Consider the following 18,596-nt stretch of genomic DNA (forward strand, 5'->3'; position numbering starts at 1 on the left):
CCCCCCCCCCCCCCATTTTCTAGGACCTTATATTGTCTCCCTGGACATAACACTACATAACACTTAGTTATGGCATCCAGGTAAAAGCTAGTGTTTATGGTTACAGCTTAGAGGATAATGGAGTTCTTGTGAGCTAGTAGTCCCATGGATGAGTTTGTTCTTTGAAGCTTTGGTTTGCTGTGCAGTTTACTCTTGAAAGGAATGCTGATCCTGGTTCACACTAAGATATACAAAGTCTTTTATAGTCTATATAAGAGGGATTCTGAGTGCAAGAGAACACGTTTTTTTACTAAGTAAAATAATAGGAAGACAACTCTACCTTTAGTTAAAAAGAAAATGTGTGTTTTTTAAAATATATACCACAAGAATAAAAGCATTAAAGTTGTATATATTTTTAAACTTTAGATAATATTAAGTAGTCTATGGGACTTTAAGATGGATAATTATGTAGATTTCATTGCTATAGTTATCTGTTCATATATGCCAAATAAGATAAAAATTAGATTTGTATAGAACTCCCTGTATGGCACACATCATTAAGCATTGGGCTCTTAGCTTAAAAGTTGGCAGTTTGAACCCACCCATAGGTGCCTCAGAAGAGAGGCCTGGTGATCTTATGAAAGCTCACATCATTGTAAAGCTGGGTGAGCAGTTGTATTTGTCATACTTCGAGTCACTGTGAGTCAGAATTTATTCAATAGCAAGTAAAATGAAGAGACAACTTCACTGCTTGTTTTACAGTCAGCACACTCATCAGGGGTGAGGGGTGGGGTCAGGGACAGGGAGTGGACAGAAAATATCCAGAGATCTATAACATTGTTTTTCATCATTCAGATACAAAAATTGTTTAAGAGGATAAATTTATTTTAGTTGAGAATTGTTTACTGTGTTTTTTATGGTCCTTATCTCTGGAAGCAAACAAAACACTTCTGATGTATGGTTTATCCATCCAGGTCCTCTTATGGCACTGATACAGGGCCCTCTCATCCAATTACAAGCGAAGCAGTGGGAAAGCAGTAGTCAGAGACTAACAGTACCACCCAGTAATATACTTTTGGTGCTCGATAAATAATTACTGTATGGATGTGACCACTCTAGTAGGTTATGAGCACTGTACCAGGAGATGTGGACTCCTCTAACAAAGCACAGACAACACACACAAATAACATGCAGTCTGGAAAACCATAAAGACAATACAATGAGAAGAGGAAGGATGTCTCACTATTAAAGGATGCTAAAATAGGCCAGAGCGCTTAGCGGTGCTCATGCAGAACCCATGTGTAGATCAAAAGCCAGCTGTTCAAATCGGTGTGGTTTAAAATCAGAAAACTGTGTCTTAGCATTGTATTCTTCCACCATATTTACTCAATTATATGAGGAGGTATCCCTCCAGGCCCCCCCTCTAAAAAAAAACCCTAAAACCCTGGAATTTCTTTTTCCAAAGTTGTATATTTAAATTTTTTTACAAAACAACCTTATTGCCTTCAAAGTACTTTCCATTGGACTTAATACATGTGTCAAAACTGCGATTCCATTCATGGAAACACTTTTCAAAGTCATCTGTTGGAATAGCTGACAGCACCTCCTTCATTTTTGTCTTCACCAATTCCACACCATCAAATCGCTGTCTTTTCATGTACCTCTTCATTTGCAGAAACCAAAAGAATCACACAGAATGAGGTCAGGTGAATAAGGTGCATGGGGCAAGAGAGGCATACTCGGTTTTGCCAAAAACTGGCCACACTGAGATGGCTACATGAGCAGGTGCAGCCAGGTGGCAAAACCAGTCTCCTATCTACCACAAATCAGGCCGTTTTTGGTTGCATATTGTTACATAATCTTTTCAGAACCTCTAAATAACTTGAATAAACTCCAAATGCCCTATGAGTAGACATTTTCATCTATTTGGGAAGTTGATGGACGTCCATAATGTGGTTCATCATCAGTCGACATTTCACCTTTTTTAAAATGAGAAAGCCACTCAAACACTGAACTTTTCTGCTAGCACTGTCCTTATAATCTGAGTTCAACATCACAATAGTTTCTGCACCATTTTCCCAGAGCAGGAAACAAAATTTCACAGCTGTACACTGTTCTCTTAAATTGGCCATCATAAAAACCAAGGTTCCAGCAAAACTGCTTTTATGAAAAAATTCACTGACCAGAGAAAGCCTTCCCAGGCAAACCCACTGGTGCACTAACTCAGAGCAAGTTGCTCAATGCTTGCCTAGTGGGACAAATACATACAAAGAAAGCTCTACTTAGCCCAGAGTGATTCCGTTATCTTTTTGGGTATCCCCTGGTATACTGGGAAAATAATCCAAAAAGCTGTACTATTTGAAGAAGCATTTGTTCTAAGGATCAGAGGAAGACTCATTAACAATCTGTGACATACAGAGGACACAGCCTTTCTTGCTTTAGAGAAATTTTTCTGTACGTCTCTTCTTTCCTAGGTGTGCCTGGAGAAGTATATATACTTTGAAGACATATTCTATTAATACAATAGTCTTCCTAATCATAGAAGACTCTGATTAGCCAAATAATAAACATAGCTAATAAAATTATTAAAATAATAAAAATTAAAAGTATAAAATGTATTAATAAAATAATTAGCTAATTGTGTTAGTCTGGGTACTTTAGAGAAACAAATTCACAGAAACTGATGTATAAGAGAGAGTTTTATATAAAGAGTAAGTACACATCAAGAAAAAATCCCAACCCAGCGCTGCCCAAGCCCACAAGTCCAACATTAACCCATTAACCCATATGTCCAACACCAATCCACAAAGTCCTCCTCCTTCTCACAAAACAGATGCAATGATGCCGACTGCAGGGGGGAAGCCAGTCAGTGAATGTGTAAGCATCTCAGCACTTGCAGGGGTCTCCCCATGCTGCTCCAGCATCCAGGGTTGCATCAGGGTAGGTTCATGGGGCTTCTCCTTGGTGATGTTTTGAAGGAAGTCAGCCTTGCAAGCTGAACCAGGGAACTGCTAAGGGAGATACACCCTGGTCCGACTAGAAAGCAAGAGACCACAGAACTTGAAAGGCGAGGCTCACCAAGCCATTTATCCCTCCAACTTTCAATTAACCCCCCATGTGTTTATCGGCCAGGTTGGCACAGTGAACTAACTCACTAATAAATTAAAATAAAAATTAGAAGGCACAGAAACACCATTAAATAATTTAAATAAAACTCTCTCATGCATAAAATATCATTGTAAACCAATATATATGAATTACATTTTTATAAAGTAGCCATTTGGAAGAAGTGAGAGCTGAGATTGAAATATCCAAGGATTGCTTTGGTGACCTAATTGATAATTAGCAATGCAAGGTTTCAAACATGTTTCTTCTTATCTCACATACTTTGTTAAGTTCACACATCAACTGTGCATGTAGATCTGCCATTTGTACTTGTGCTACCTTCCCTTTGCCCAGGCGTCCTCTTAGTGTTGTGAGTGAGCATTGCACTGCTAACTGCAAGTTTCGTATTTCTAGCCCACCAATAGCTCCACAGGATCAAGATGAGACTGCTTGCTCCCTTAAAGATTTACAGCCTCAGAAATCCTACATAGGATTTCTTGAGTGTGAATAGATTCTATGGCAGTGTGTTTTTTGTTTTGTTTTATATCCCTGCTGGTTTTCCACTTACTCTTTGAGTTTGTAATTTAGTTTGCAATATCTGAGCAGAAACCATCAACTGATCAGAAATAGTGATGAAACATCTTGAAGAGTGGAGGCCAGTTACCCTGGAACTATTATAATTGTTTGAATAAAATTTCCAATCAATTATCACAACGTTATTATTTAGGTGTCTGCACTTTTTTCATTATAGGCAATTGCCATGTTATGGATTTATTTAATTTTGGGATTACATGCTATATTCTGTTTTATGTTTAGTTTAGAGGACCTTTAAGAAATAAAATGTATGTGTATGAATTTGTAAATTAAATGTATTTTAATATTTTTATTTCACTTTAGGAATTTTAGTAAAAGCATTCTCTACTGCATAGTAATAATTTTAATCCTTATCAAAATTACTTTTAAACTTATGAATTATATTTCATGGAAACAGACAGCTCCCTAATGCTTAGAAGCTTATTCAATGCATTAATAAATAAAATTTTAACAAATATTAGTTTTCTTATGGCTTCTTATAGATGTTATAATTACCAAGTTCCTTTGATGATTCATAGAACAGTGCCAAATAATATATTTTGACATTGAGAATTTTTTGTTCTAAATTAGCTTTTGTGTGCAGATCATCCAAATAAGTATTGTTTAATCCTATCTTAAGTTTATTTTGTTGTGCAAATATATTACCTGCGGTACTAAATAAATACGTTATACCAGATTTTTATATGGCTATTTTGTTTTCAAAGTCATCACCTATCTCTCTTCCTTTACCTCAAGTGTGCAGAACCATGCATAATTTATTTTGGATTTGATGAGATGAGAGTTTGCCTATTGAGTTTACCTATTGGTAGCTCTGTAATAGTTATATCTCATTGTTGTCTCCTTCAAAAGTAGCTGTTCTTCAGTAAAGGTTATAAAGATCCTGATGGACTTATTGTTGAGTTAAGGATACTGCAAGCAGGTTTGGTTCATAGTACATTTTGCAGAAACAACAAGAAAACCATTTTAGAATTGTTCTGACTTCCAGCCTCAGCTGAACCAAGAGCAAAATTAGTACATTACAATTTCCACTATCCTCCGGGGTGGGGGGAAAGGGAGATAATATTTTTAGCAATGTCTGTGTATGACCAATAGAAAATAGAGTTAATAAATGTGTACATCTTGTTTAAAAACTTGACTCTTTCATGATGTTTTATTTATTTATTTATGTGTTTATCTATTTATCTATTTATTTAGGCTCAGGGAAGGGGACTTATTTTGAGAATAAAATTCATTATAACATTATGGTATGCCTTTTTAAAACTACTCATTGTCGATTTTCATTGCTTAATATGACTCAATTTATCCTCAATTTACATTAAATGTATTAATGGAATGTTTCATGTAGTCCCAGAGCCATATCGGCTAGTTATCATTGACCTGAACCTGCACCGATGAATCATACAACTTTCCTTTAGTTCTTTAATGCTCTGCCCGCCCCACCCCCCAACACACACGCACTATCATGACCTCCATTCTACCTTACAAATCGGATTAGACCAGAATATACACACTGCTACCTATAAGAGTCCGCAACATAGGGAATCCAGGCTAGATAAACCCCTCAGCGCCAACAATGAGAATAGAGATACCAGGAGGATAAGGGGAAGAGGTGTGGGGAGAAAGGGGGAATCGATCACAAGTATCAACACATAACCCCCTCCCAGGGGAACAAACAGCGGAAAAGTGGGTGAAGGGTGACAGAGGATGATGTAAGATATGACAATAATAATAATCTATAACTTATCAAGGGTTCATGAAGGAGGGAGGGTGAGGGAAGAAGGGGGGAAATGAGAGGCTGCTATCAAGGGCTTGAGTAGAAAGAAAGCACTTTGAAAATGATGATGGCAATGTATCTACAAATGTTCATGATGGATGAATGTGTGGATTGTGATAAGAGATGTAAGAGCCCCCAATAAAAGAATTTAATAAGAAGAATTAAAAAATCTAAGCCACTGCCATCATGCTAATTCTGAGTCAGAACAACCCTATATTGGGTTTCCCAGATTGTAACAGAGAGACTCACCTTTCTCCCACAGAGCTAGTAATGGGTGTGACCCTCCTCCCTTGCAGTTAGCAACCCAACGCCACTAGAGTTCCATTAATGAGTGACCTCTGAGTTAACCTCAGGCTCTTTGGGAACTAATAGAAATGATTTCCAGGAGGACCAAGTGTTTTTTAATTCCAGGTTAAAATCAAGCAAACTTTAACTCCTTATTAGAATCAGCTGGTAGCTCCATGTACAACTGTGATGAATAACGTTTTCAAGATTGAGGCCTTTTGGAAACTTAATTATTTGCACCATCCAGTACTCTAGAATGGTAACTTATTCATATCATTATCTTGATTTTTATTTCACCATAATGATGCCATTGAGGAGGTTGATATTAGACAGAAAACATAAATTTACTTTAAATGAAAGAGGAAAAATCCTCAATTCAATCTAAATATGTATTCTTGTCTAAAACAAACAAAAAGACGCAGAAAACCAAAGCCCTTATTTATTATGTTTTTTGAGCCCTGGTAGCATTGCTGAGTAAGCACTGGACTACAAATCACCAGGTTGATGATTTAAACCCACTGGCTCCTCCAAGGGAGAAAAATGAAGGTCTCTCTGTTCCTATAAAGACTTAAAGTGGCTAGTAGTCAGAACTTACTCAAAATATTTCATGAAATATGGGTACTTTTGAACTTACATATGTATCTTTTTCCCCCCCGCCCCCATTTTAGCATGTGGAGAAACTCTACAAGAATCCAATGGCAATCTTTCCTCACCAGGATTTCCAAATGGCTACCCTTCCTATACACACTGCATCTGGAGAGTCTCTGTGACCCCAGGGGAGAAGGTAGTTTATAACATCAAGAATTCCATCTGAATCTACTTTAAGTGCAAAGGTTCACTTATATCTTAAATACAGTTTCCTTTATTTAAAAAATATTATTCAATGTTCAAATAAAAGACTTAAAAGCTCAGAAAACTTAAAAAGGAAGTTGTGTGTGTATAAGTAATACATACATATCTATATATTTATCATATTAAGAAATGTTTTTTAGTCTAAGAATTCAAGACTAGTTTATATTAGAAAATTAATTAATATCATTTACCATACTAAGAGATTAGTTGACTATCAAAGAATCAACATGTTTATTATTTAAGAACATTAAGAATGTTTGTAAATGGGAATAGAAAAGTGATTCTTGAATCTGAGGAAGGGGATAATAAAAAATATAGCAAATAACTTTTTGTGTGTGAAATTCTCTTTGTATTTTTTTAGATAGGTTAAAAAGCAAGGCTGTTCATTATGATCACATTATGGTAGAAATCTTAGCATATTCAAGAAAGAAAATATAATAAAACACATAAGGGCTGAAAAGTGAGACATCCAATTCTTTACCATATTTGCTCTTCTATTATAGAATTCAAATTATTAAGGACTATAAATTTCTGCATTCTTTCTTGAATGTTAAAAATTGGTATTTTAATCCCAAGATTGTATTAATATTAATCTTTATTTTCTCGTATTTGTTACTATATTAACACAAACTACATGTACCTTCTGCATGTTTGCTGACTGCTTTTTTCCCTGCGAGACAGTTTTCATAAATGGTACTAGACATAGCCCCCCACCATTTTTTTCACATGTAGAAAAAACATACATTTTAAAAACTACCACCATTGAAGAGGAAGTGGGTCACCAGCAAAAACAAAACGTGTGTGTCATTTATATTAAAATATGATGTTATTTTGTCTTATGCCTTCAACTATTGAATTGAACACTTTAATTGTCTATGGGGAGAGTGTGATGGCAGTTGCAGAGGTTTGATAGACCTAATGCTTGGATGTCACTGTGGAGATGAAGGGGTTCTGGGTGTTGTAATAGTCATAATGAAAACCGTTTGAATGAAAAATCGTGTAGCATAAATAACTATTACATATGAAAGTTACTAGTTTAATATGTAGTATATAATATATACTAAGCACTTTAATATGTATCTAGTTCTTCACATAGCAATTGCAAGTTTTTCTCTTACCCAACAGCATTTTAAGACAGTAATCTTGTTTTGTGGTTAAGTGACAATTACAGAGCAAGCTAGATTTCCCTTTAGCAGCCTTTTATGCAGATTGTATTGTGCCTGCAGTTAGGATTTGTACAATGAGTTGGCATGGTTGGTTCCACTTTTTATTCTGTTTTCATGGACCAGATTTCTCTCCCCTCTTCCCTTCTTATTATTGCTTTACTGTCAATGCTGCCCATTTAATGTCTTATACTTATTTTTTCAAAGAGAACACAATGTTTCTTTTATCAGTCAATATACTATTTGCCTGCAAGGTGACCAGAAGAAATAGCCTCAATCCCCCACTCATCTTGCTGTGACATCCGGGGTTAGCCCCTCTCAATTTAGCAGCTGTTGTCTGTTCTAGGGCTTTGAGTTTCAGCGTCCCCTTTTCTCCTTCCGATTCTCTCCAGTACCTTCCATTATCATCCTGATTAGAGTGGTTGTTGGTGGTCTCTGGGTCATCTCTAACACCAAACCAAGTTCACTGTCATCAAGTCAATTCTGACTCATAGCAACCTCACTAGAAAAGGTAGAACTTCCTTTTTCAGACTTAACCTTCATTGGGTAGAAAACTTATTTTTTTCCTCAGGAGCTGCTGGTAGGTTTGAACTGCTGACCTTGAAGTTAGCAGGCCAAGGTAGAAGATTCTACACCACCAGGGCTCCTCTGGATATGCTACTCTCAGGTTAAAAGAGGCCGTGGTCCAGAGGCCATGTGGATTATATCCCATGGGTCATCCTCTTTGAACCTTTTATATCCTCCTTTCTCTTTTGCTTCATACACATACACAATTGTATCACAGATGGTCACTGTAAAAAGGGGTGTGGCAGCAATCGCTGACCTCCTTTGGCTTCATACGAGAGAAGGATCATTTAACTCCACATCAGCCAAAGGCTGATTTGCATAAAGCAGAGGTCAGACATATTTCCACCTTACAACTGTCTTAACAGTTTTGAAAACAGCTCTCCCTCACAGCACTCTCTGTGTCACTGCTGGGTGCAAAATTCCCGGCAATGGCCACACAGAACTCACAGGCTTTACTAGGGAAGTTAACAGATTACAATTCAGGCTCAGAAATGTTCAGGATACAGTTCTTCTTTAAGGAACCCTTACCCCTGCAGTGACTGTGACCACTTCTCCTTGTCTCTGTCCTGCTCTGGTCATGTTGCATTCCTGATATTACCCAAAGGGAACTTCACATAAGCCTCGTTATCTTGATTAAAAAGCGCATTCTCAAACTCCCTGCCATTCAGTCCATTCAGACTCAGAGGGACCCATAGGGTAGAACTGTCTCTGTGGGTTTCACTTTACAGGAGTGGAAAGCCTCAACTTTCTGTCTTAGAGCAGCTGGTGATTTCAAACTGCTATGCTTGAGATTAGCAGCCAAATGCGATCCCCTCCCTAAATGGCTCTCATATTTCCTCACGCCTTGGGCTAGGAAGCTCAGCTGTGTCATGTTTTGACTCTGCTGCTGACCCCTACTGCTCCTCTGATATCACAACTTTCTGTATCACACATTCAGGACTTTAATGCACAGGGATCTTGGCGATGGAAGCACTTGCTCCATTCCGGAATTCTTTCTTGATAATAGTATGATCCTCCTTTCCTACTTCTGAGATGGTTTGCTTTATACTTAGCACAATAGCAAAACTGAGCAGCCCACATGCTAGAGTCCCAAATATCTATGTCGACAATTAACCCTGCTAACAATCACTCACTGAAATGTAAAATCCTATCAACATCTTCCTGTGCTTCCTCATACCCAGACCCATCGAAATAAAAAGAAGAAAAATGTGTCATTTGTGAGGTCACAACCAGTTCGTTAGTGGAAGTTACAAAGACTATGACTACAAGAGCCAAATTAAGTAATTCACTGCACCAAAGCTGCTGGCAAACTTTTATGACTCTGTACAGTGCTCACCAAACTAGGATGTAGAACGATTTTGTTATACCAGTTGACTAAGTTGTCCCCTGCACCTATTGTCCCAAACCTTGTAATCCAGTATAACAATTTCAACTTTTGTATGGATCTATCTAGGAAGCCTCTGTTAACTATGCCCTTTATGATATGATATGTGTAGATGTATCTGCTAAACACACACACATACACATACATCTATGCCTAGAGATACACCATTGTTGCAAGTCCCTTTATACATATATTTATACATATACATATGCCTTCCTATCTACATATATTTATCCATAATTGTCTATGTAACCACACACATTGCTTATTGTTTTCATGATTGTTGCAGAATTGTGTATATTGTAGTACTTAAAGAAATGGTCTCTTCTTTTGTACATCTTAGTATCAAGTTGTGCTGACTTCACCCATACTCCATCACCCAAAATCGCAAATGTCTACTATGTAGGAAGTAATTCTCTCTTCCTCTCCTTCTGATTCCTGGTAACCATCAGAGAACTCTGATCTCTGTGTGTATATCAATTCTTTACTTTTTATGGTAGTGAGGTCATATAACACTTGTCGTTTTTTGAATGATTTATTTTTCTCAGCTTTAAGTACCCTAGTCTCATATGGTGTTACTTTTGTAGTATTTGTGGTAAATCCTGCTTTTCTCACATAAATAGAGACTCTTTTTTGTTTGTTTTTGAAATGAATGTTTATCTTGCTTTACGTAAATATTTACTTTTGCATTTTTGCATTCAACGTTTCTTATATGTCAGACTTCTAATCAGGCTAATTTTAGTTCAGCTTATAGTTTGTGAATGTTTTGTCTGTGAAAATGTGTTTATTTTTATCTTATTTTGTTTTAACTCAAATCATGGAAATAGTTGATTGGATGTAGTTGACATTAAATAATCAACATTTTTGAACATAAAAGATTGCAGAAGTACTTTTGTTTTTGAAAGTCAAGGTTTATAGAAGTGCTTTCAATTGAAATAATTCTTAATTAGAATTTGGGAAATAAAATTTATCAAAATTGATTCAATGAGCATTAAACATTTAAGAAGTTAAAAATCATATAATTTGACAAATAACTAATAATAAAATTATGTTGTTTATGGATGATTTCACAATTTTCTAAATTCTAAAAATTCAAATACTTCCCAATTAATAAAATGTATGTGAATGCATTGTAAAAAATATTCAGCCTCCTCATTTATTTTTTTAAAATAATATAAATCTGACAATTACAACTGTATAATAAAGATGTAGAATGATAAAACAGCTTTCATTGCATATATAAGCAGATGGATCCATGTAAATCAAATCAAATCAAGCTGTGTAGTTTCTAAAATAGTAATTATGAGTTATTTTAATATAAACAAGTAATCTAATATTAGAAAGTCTGTCACTTTGTGAAAATGATGGCAACACATCCACAAATGTTCTTAACACAGTTTATGTAGGGATTGTTTTAAGAGCTAAAATGATAGCAAAAGAAATATTAAAAAACACGATATTGATGTTGCACAGACTTTAATATGTACTTTTGATGAAAGAGATCAAAGTGGCCTTGGTGGCGCAGTGGGCTATGTAGCATTCTGCTAGCGATAAGGTCAGCCTTTTCAACCCACCAGCTACTCTGTACAAGAAGGGGAGGCTTTCTATGCCTGGAAAGATTTACAGCCTTGAAAACACAAAGAGGCGGTTCTTGTTGGTCCTACAGAGTTGTTATGAGTCAGTGTTGACTGGATGGTAGTGAGTTTTTTTGATACGGTAATCAATTCTTGTGGAATATGTGAAGTGAAGTAAAATAAAATAATGTACTCTTTTTTTATAAGAAGGAAAGACTCCATGAATGATGTATTTACTAGAAATGAATATACAGTACATATCTAATAAAGAACAAAGTTAATTAAGAGTGGAGTACTATTTTTTCTAATTCGATAAATAGAAAAAAAAATAATACTTATGAAGTTCATACACTGGACTAGAGTCTGTGCTAAACTTTTCTAGTCCACTCAACACTGAGTGTAGATACAATAATCATCTTTAGTTCACATATTATAAAAATTGAACTGGACTTTAGAAAAGATTTCATAGTCTGGCTAGAGTCATCTAGCTTCCCAATCACAGTGCTAATCATAATTTTCTTTCTATGTTTGCTATATATGTGTTCCTTCTCAAAAGTTCAGTAGATCCAGCTGAAAACAGAACTCATGGGTTAAAGGTTCAAATCTAAGTCATGAAAAATATTTATCAAAATAATGTTTATTGCTGCCTGGTTGTATTAGAAATTTTTATCTCCCTTTTCATTTTTTCTACAGTGTTTTTGTTGTGGTTCATTCTAACCCACAGTGACTTTATTTACAACTGGATAAAACACACTCCAGTCCTGACCCATCCTCCCAATTGTTATATTTGAACCCATAGTTATAGCTACCATATCAATCCACCTCATGGAGGGGTCTCCTTTTTTTCTTTTTTCTTTTTGGTAATCCTTCACTGAGTAAAGCATGCTTAGTAAACCAAGCACAATGTCTTTCTCTAAGTATTGATCGCTGCTGATACATGTCCCAAGTACATGAGAAAAAGTGTTGCCAACCTCACTTCTAAGAAGTATTCCGGCTATACTTCCTTAGAGATAGATTTCTTTGTTCTGGCAGTCCATGATGCTTTCAATATTCTTCACCAACCCCACAATTCAAATGCATTAATGCTTCTGTGGTCTTCATTAGTCATTGTGTAGCTTTCACATACACATCCTCTTATTGAAAACACTACTGATTGTCAGGTGCACCTTAATCTTCAAAGTGACATCTTTGCTCTAGAACACTTTAAAGTGTTCTAGAAGTTTAAAGAAGTCTCATGCAGCAGATTTGCTCAATGAAATACCTTTGATTTCTTGGCTAATACGTTCATGAACATTGAGAAGAAGGAAGAGTTATCCATTTCTGAGGGTGTAGCCACTGAACGCTTTATGAATAGCACCGGAACATTTTCTACTCACTGCCATTGTGCCAATTTTCATTCATAGGATTAGGACAGAATAGAACTGCCCCTTTGGGTTTCCAAAACTTTAAATCTTTCCTGGTACAGACAGGCTCATCTTTTTCCTGTGGAGTGGCTGGTGGGTTTGAACCACTGCCCTTCTCTTTGCTGCTCTCTGCATAGCTCACTGCACTACTAGGCTTCCTTTTCTACAATAAGCAAATGCTATTTTATGTGAGAAAAAATATTATTAAAAAATAGGGCTATCAATTCACACATATACTTGCCTATTATTGAGCATTCCAAGACAGAGATGGTCCACATATTTTTCTGGTAACAATCCAGAAGATGCAACTGAGAATGTAGTTCTATTTATCTGGTAGAAGCAGAGAATATTGATTCTGCCATCCCTTAGTATGTATTGCCTTTTGAATAAGGGCAGGTTATTCCTCATTTGAATGAGTTTAGTATTTTATTTTCTACATAACCAATTCAAATCTATCCTTTATTTTTTGCAGTTTATGTTTAACACTCATTTATATAATGTATATTAGGAAAGACACTCTAGAAATTATTACACAGTTAAGTATATGATTTCATTAAATTTATCTCCCGGTATATGGAAGGAAGCTTTGTTGTCAATAATTTTATAAGCTTAGAGGAAAAACATAGCATTCATAGTATGCTATGAAAAATAACTTAAGAAAGCAAAATACAATTTTTCATGAATGTACAAAGGTAGGAGATTACAGAGCTCATTGGGAGATGCAGGATGGATTAAAGAGAAAGTAGCATTTGACATGAATTCTGAGAGATGTAAATAATATCAAAGACCACAGAAAAGGAAAGTCGATTCTCATGCGGAAGTATGAATGCTTTAATTAAAGAAATGGAAGCTGAAAGTGGAGGACTTTGCCACGTACAATAGCAAGAAGTTCAGAATGAGTGAGACAAAGTTAAGATTTGAACTTTTGACATGCAGCAGTAAGTTGGAGTATGACAATAGAGGCTTTGAGGATCAAGCTTAGAAAATTATACTGAGGTGATATGAAACCACTCATGACATGGCAGGGGTTCCTTTTACTGGATTTTACTGAGAGGAAAGTGACCTTATTTCAAGAATACTCAGCACTGGTTGTTCTGTAGTAGAATTCTCACCTTTCATGTAGATAACCTGGGTTTGATTCCCAACCAGTGCACTTCATGCTTAGTCACTACCCAGCTGTCAGAAGCAGATTAAAAATTGTTATAGATTTTAGCAGATTGTAACAGTTTCCAGATTAAAATGCCTTCAGAAGAAAGGCTTGGTTAGCTACTTCCAAAAACCAACCAATAAACTTTACCACCTAAAGACCACAACTGTTAGGTTATGGGAATGTCCCAGGACCTAGGAGCATTTTTCTCCATTTTGCCTGAATGAATTCACCAGGAATTGAGGGCTGATTCCATGGAATTTAGCAAAAACAACAGTGAGAAGAATGAAATTAGAAGCTTAGTGCACAATGTTGAAGCTTTATGGAGTATTTGCGTAGAAGTGTGTGGAACACTGACAGAGAAAAGGTTAGTGGAGTATTTGTGAAGTTTTAGAATATCATAACAGTTGGCAGTTGATTGGATATGGCAATGAAGTGGAGATGAGGAACCGAGGCTTAAAAACAAGACTCATTGAGTTTTGAGTTTGAGTGAATTGTTGCCAATAGATAGGTACTTTTTTTATATCCATATGTAATCATGTAAATTTTAAGAAAAAATTACTTCAAATAGAATCATCCAACTTCTCTTTTTCACTTTCCCACTTGCACTGATGGAATCTGCCTGAGGTTTGCAATTGTTGTTAGATAGCATCAAATCAGTTCCAACTCGTAGCACAGTGTTCGTTGATACGGCCTGGTCCTTGGTCCTCTGCCACCTTCACAATCACTACCATGTTCACACTCAGTGTTGCAGCCACTCTGTCTACCATCTAACTGAGAGTCTTTCTTGACTGACCCCAACAAAGCGCTCCAAAGACTTGTTCCCCCAGATCACAATTCCATAGTTCGTGGGGTGAAATTTCACCATCATTGCTCCTAAGAAAGATTCTGGTTGCCAATACTCCAAGGCACATTTGTTTATTTTATGACAGTCCATGTTTACCAACATTATAATTCAAAGGCATCTATTCTATGATCTTCCTTAGCAATTGTTCAGCTTGTGAAATCATATGAGGCTACTGAAAGCAACATGGCTTATGGCAAACGGATCTCAGCCCTCAAGGTGAAAGCTTTGTTTCGTAACTTTAAAGTGGTCTTTATGCAGCAGTGTAATACGTCAGTTAACCTGACTGCTGCTTCCACAGGTGTTGACAGTGGGTCCAAGCAAAGTGAAATCCTTGAAAAGTTCAAAGTCAACAACTAGTCACTGCCAAATCAGATATTTATACCAAGGCCCCAAGCTCTCCTGTTGATTCTTTAATTTTGTCACCCTTTACTTTAACATTTTGATTTAACTATGAAACTTATTTGTTTGTTTTTTCTGTTTCCCAGCAAATAGATTGTCCATTGCCTTATCCTTCGCCCCTCCCCTCCCCCCGGTTTTACACTATGAAGAATATCTGAATGTGTATCATGGAAATAATAGTACACGAGCATCTTAGCAAAGGGTTAGTTTGCTTGCCTACCTTAGTATTTCCCACTAATTTCTATACAATCGTTCTGTTTAACAACTTTGTGGTTAGATTACTCATTCAACAGCATAAACTGCAAACAGTTGTTAAAAGGTGAACCCGTAATGAAAATTCTAGTTATGAAGCAAGATGGGTGTTTCTTTTTTCCTTTTTTTAAAATTTTTCACCTTTTACATGATGAATTTTAGAGCTGCCGGAATCCTTAATAATCACACAAGCCAGTAGCTGACAAAATGTTTGTGAAAAGAATAGCAAGTCAATATTGTTGACTTTGTGGGCCATACAGTTTTAGTCGCAACAGCTCAGGGCGTGGACCAGAAATAGTTATAATCCATGAGTTGTAGTTTCCAGAAGCAAACTATGGTCTACGGTAGCTCTTACAAGGCTTGTCTAAGTAGCTGACTAGTAGCTTAGCAATATATTTCATTGCTTACTGCTTTGGATTCTAATAACTAATATTAAGAAGTATTTAAAACTATCATTCTACTGATGAGGCATATAGGGTTATATCTTTTCAATTCTCAAAATAAGAGGGTATAAGTGTTATTCTAAATGCCCTTTTAAAATGTTGTGGGATTTGTTTAGGTCATCAATATTTTCTTAAGTGTGTTTATAAACATCCTCTGTATATAATAACCCATAAATAAATTATTTCAAGCAAACTGGTAAAAATAAATAAATAAAAATAATATCCTCTGTATTGATCTCTGGAGACTCGTAGTTATTCATTCAGTCCTTTTATTTTTGTTCCACTTTTCTTAAGCATTCATATGCTGCAACCTATTAAAAAAGAAACTCAGCAACAATTATATCAATTTAATTTTGTTGTATAGCATGTAAGGCTTCCAACGAATTACAAGCAATTTTAGAATTGTACCTGAATTTCTGTCAACCCATATTTCTCTGTTAATTTTAAATTAATATTTTTATATTATCAGAAATAAAAAATTTATGTAATTATAATGCACTATGGATTATATACAAAAATTTAGTCATAGGCAAGAAATTTATTTTTATTGTCAGAGCACTAAGATTTGATTTTAGGAACCTATCTTTATTTTATTTCATGCTTCTAAAAGCCTGTTTTATATTAAATTCAGTTAAGTCTTGTTACTCCATGATGTTTACTTTCAAAATAGAAGATTAAAAAAAGATAAGAAACGTTCTGCTTGATGTTATCCCTCTTCCAACTATATGAGTGTGTGCGTGCACCTTATAACACATCAAATATTAATTATCTGTTCTCTATCAACCACATTGTTTTTAATTATGGAACATTTGAAAAGATACATCTTTTCAGGTTAGCTGATTGTTTTTCCCTTATGGAAAAATAAGTGAAAACTATTTGCTTACCACTATAAAATCCAAGAGAGAAGCCACAAAATATGACTTGAGGTCTATTTTTTTCTCTATTTGTATTCTAGTTTTAAAATCTCTAGTATAATAAATGAATTCTTATATGATCATACGGAGTTTTTATTATAGGGAGACTATAAATGCAGAATTAAACATGAGGCAGGAGAAGCATTTAAACTTGTGTTAACTTAAAGTATAAAAATAAGCTAAGGGGAAAATCCAGACATTATTTTCCAATCCTATCCCAAGAATTACATAATAATGCATTGATATTAAAGCTGGAAAAATGTATCAGGTCATTTAGAGAGTAGAATTAAGAATGAAAGCATCTTGATAATCAAATGTTGAAGATTACTGAAAAAGAGGAAATATAGCAAGTGCTGTGTCCTTGATATTTTTAGAAGATTTTATAAATAATCTTGAGAATATTTGGAATGATAGACAAATGAGGGGGAAAAAAACAATGAACAAAACAGAGAAAACTACAAGTAAAGAAGACAAAAATAAAGGAGGAATTCTAGTAAAACCAAATTATACCACCAATTATTCCATAGCCTACTATATTTCAAAAGGAGCCTGGTGGTGCTGTTGGTTAAGTTTTGAATGACTACCGATCAAAAGGTCAGTTCAAATCTACCCGCTGCTCCTGGAGAAAAAGATGAGGCTCTTGGCTCTTAGAAGACTTGACCTTGGAGACAGTGCGTGTGTGGCTGTTCTGAGTAGAACAAATGACCCAAAGGCAATGCATTTTTTCCCTCCTTTGTTTTTTTCCTCATGTATTACGTTGAAAAAAAAAGTTTCTATTTTCTCATCTTTGGTAGTTTTCTCTCTTTATAATTAAGGAAATACATATTTAAAGAAACTAAAATAGTTGAATAGTGAGATAGTAATGCCTTTACTAGATTTAACTGCCTTTCCTTATACTTAGACACATTCTTAGTTTTGACTTCTATAATAAAATGTGTAATCTCTATGCTCATTAAAAACAAATTTGCTGTTAAATTCATCAGTGATTGCCATAGTTCCTTGATGCAAAATATGCCATAAGAAATATTTGTAAGTTAGATTGTATCTTCCTTCTGGGAAAAGCTAGTAATTGGTTGTCTATAATCATTGCCTATATTTCAGTTAAATATTTTTCTTTAAAAGTACAGATATTATTTGTGTAAACTGGATATATAGGTTTAGTATTAATTATTATTTATATTTTCAATTTTTGATCATTCCTTGAAAAAGTTGTTACCCTCAGCTTTTTGCAAGGAAGGAATCAAGCACAATGATTGGCACATAACCACCCCCTCAACCTTCCAAGGGGAAGAACAACAGAAACCATGGGCAAAGAGAGACAGCGGTCAGTGTAAGATAGGAAAATAAGAATAATTTGTAATTTATCAAGGGGTCGCCAGGATGGATGGAGGGAGGGGAAAAAGGGAGCTGATGCTAAAGGATCAATAGAAAGTAAATGTTTAGGAAATAATGGTGGCAACATATGTGCAAATATGCTTGATACAATTGATGTATGAATTGTTATAAGAGCAGTAAGAGCCCCCAATAAAATGACCTTCTAATGAAAAAAATACTCTGGATTTATTGCTGTCAGCAATAAACTAAACATTCTTTTTAGTTTCAAAAATTTTGAACAGGTTCACTATGAATCTTAAATATCTTTGATATCTATCTAAAAAAGAATTAGAATGAGTTTTTTATATAAAAATGATTTTCAATATAAATTATACTTCATCAGATAAGTGTTGGCTTATGCTAGTTTTTCACACAACTTTTGTAAAAATAAGGGAACACAAAAGTAAAGAAAACCAAACCAAACACACCTCTCTGCCACTGAGTTGATTTTGCCTCCAAATGACAGAGGATGCATAGGACAGAGTAGCGCTGCCCCTGTCGGCTTCAGGAGTCCAGAGCCTCATCTTTTCCCTGAGGAGC

General features: G+C 35.4%; 1 protein-coding gene across 3 annotated transcripts in view; it reads left to right on the forward strand.

Annotated features, from left to right (window-relative positions):
* TLL1 (tolloid like 1) overlaps positions 1-18,596 on the forward strand; it is a 296,082-nt gene that overhangs the window by 207,328 nt on the left and 70,158 nt on the right. For all 3 annotated transcript variants that reach the window (XM_004717383.2, XM_045290498.1, XM_045290499.1), the window contains one exon: positions 6,406-6,521. In XM_004717383.2, coding sequence (XP_004717440.1) covers positions 6,406-6,521 — 116 coding nt within the window. The remainder of the gene's footprint in view (positions 1-6,405; positions 6,522-18,596) is intronic.

Source organism: Echinops telfairi, unplaced genomic scaffold (assembly GCF_000313985.2).
Source record: "Echinops telfairi isolate 266 unplaced genomic scaffold, ASM31398v2 ScPeMD7_39;HRSCAF=148, whole genome shotgun sequence".
NCBI lineage: Eukaryota > Metazoa > Chordata > Mammalia > Afrosoricida > Tenrecidae > Echinops > Echinops telfairi.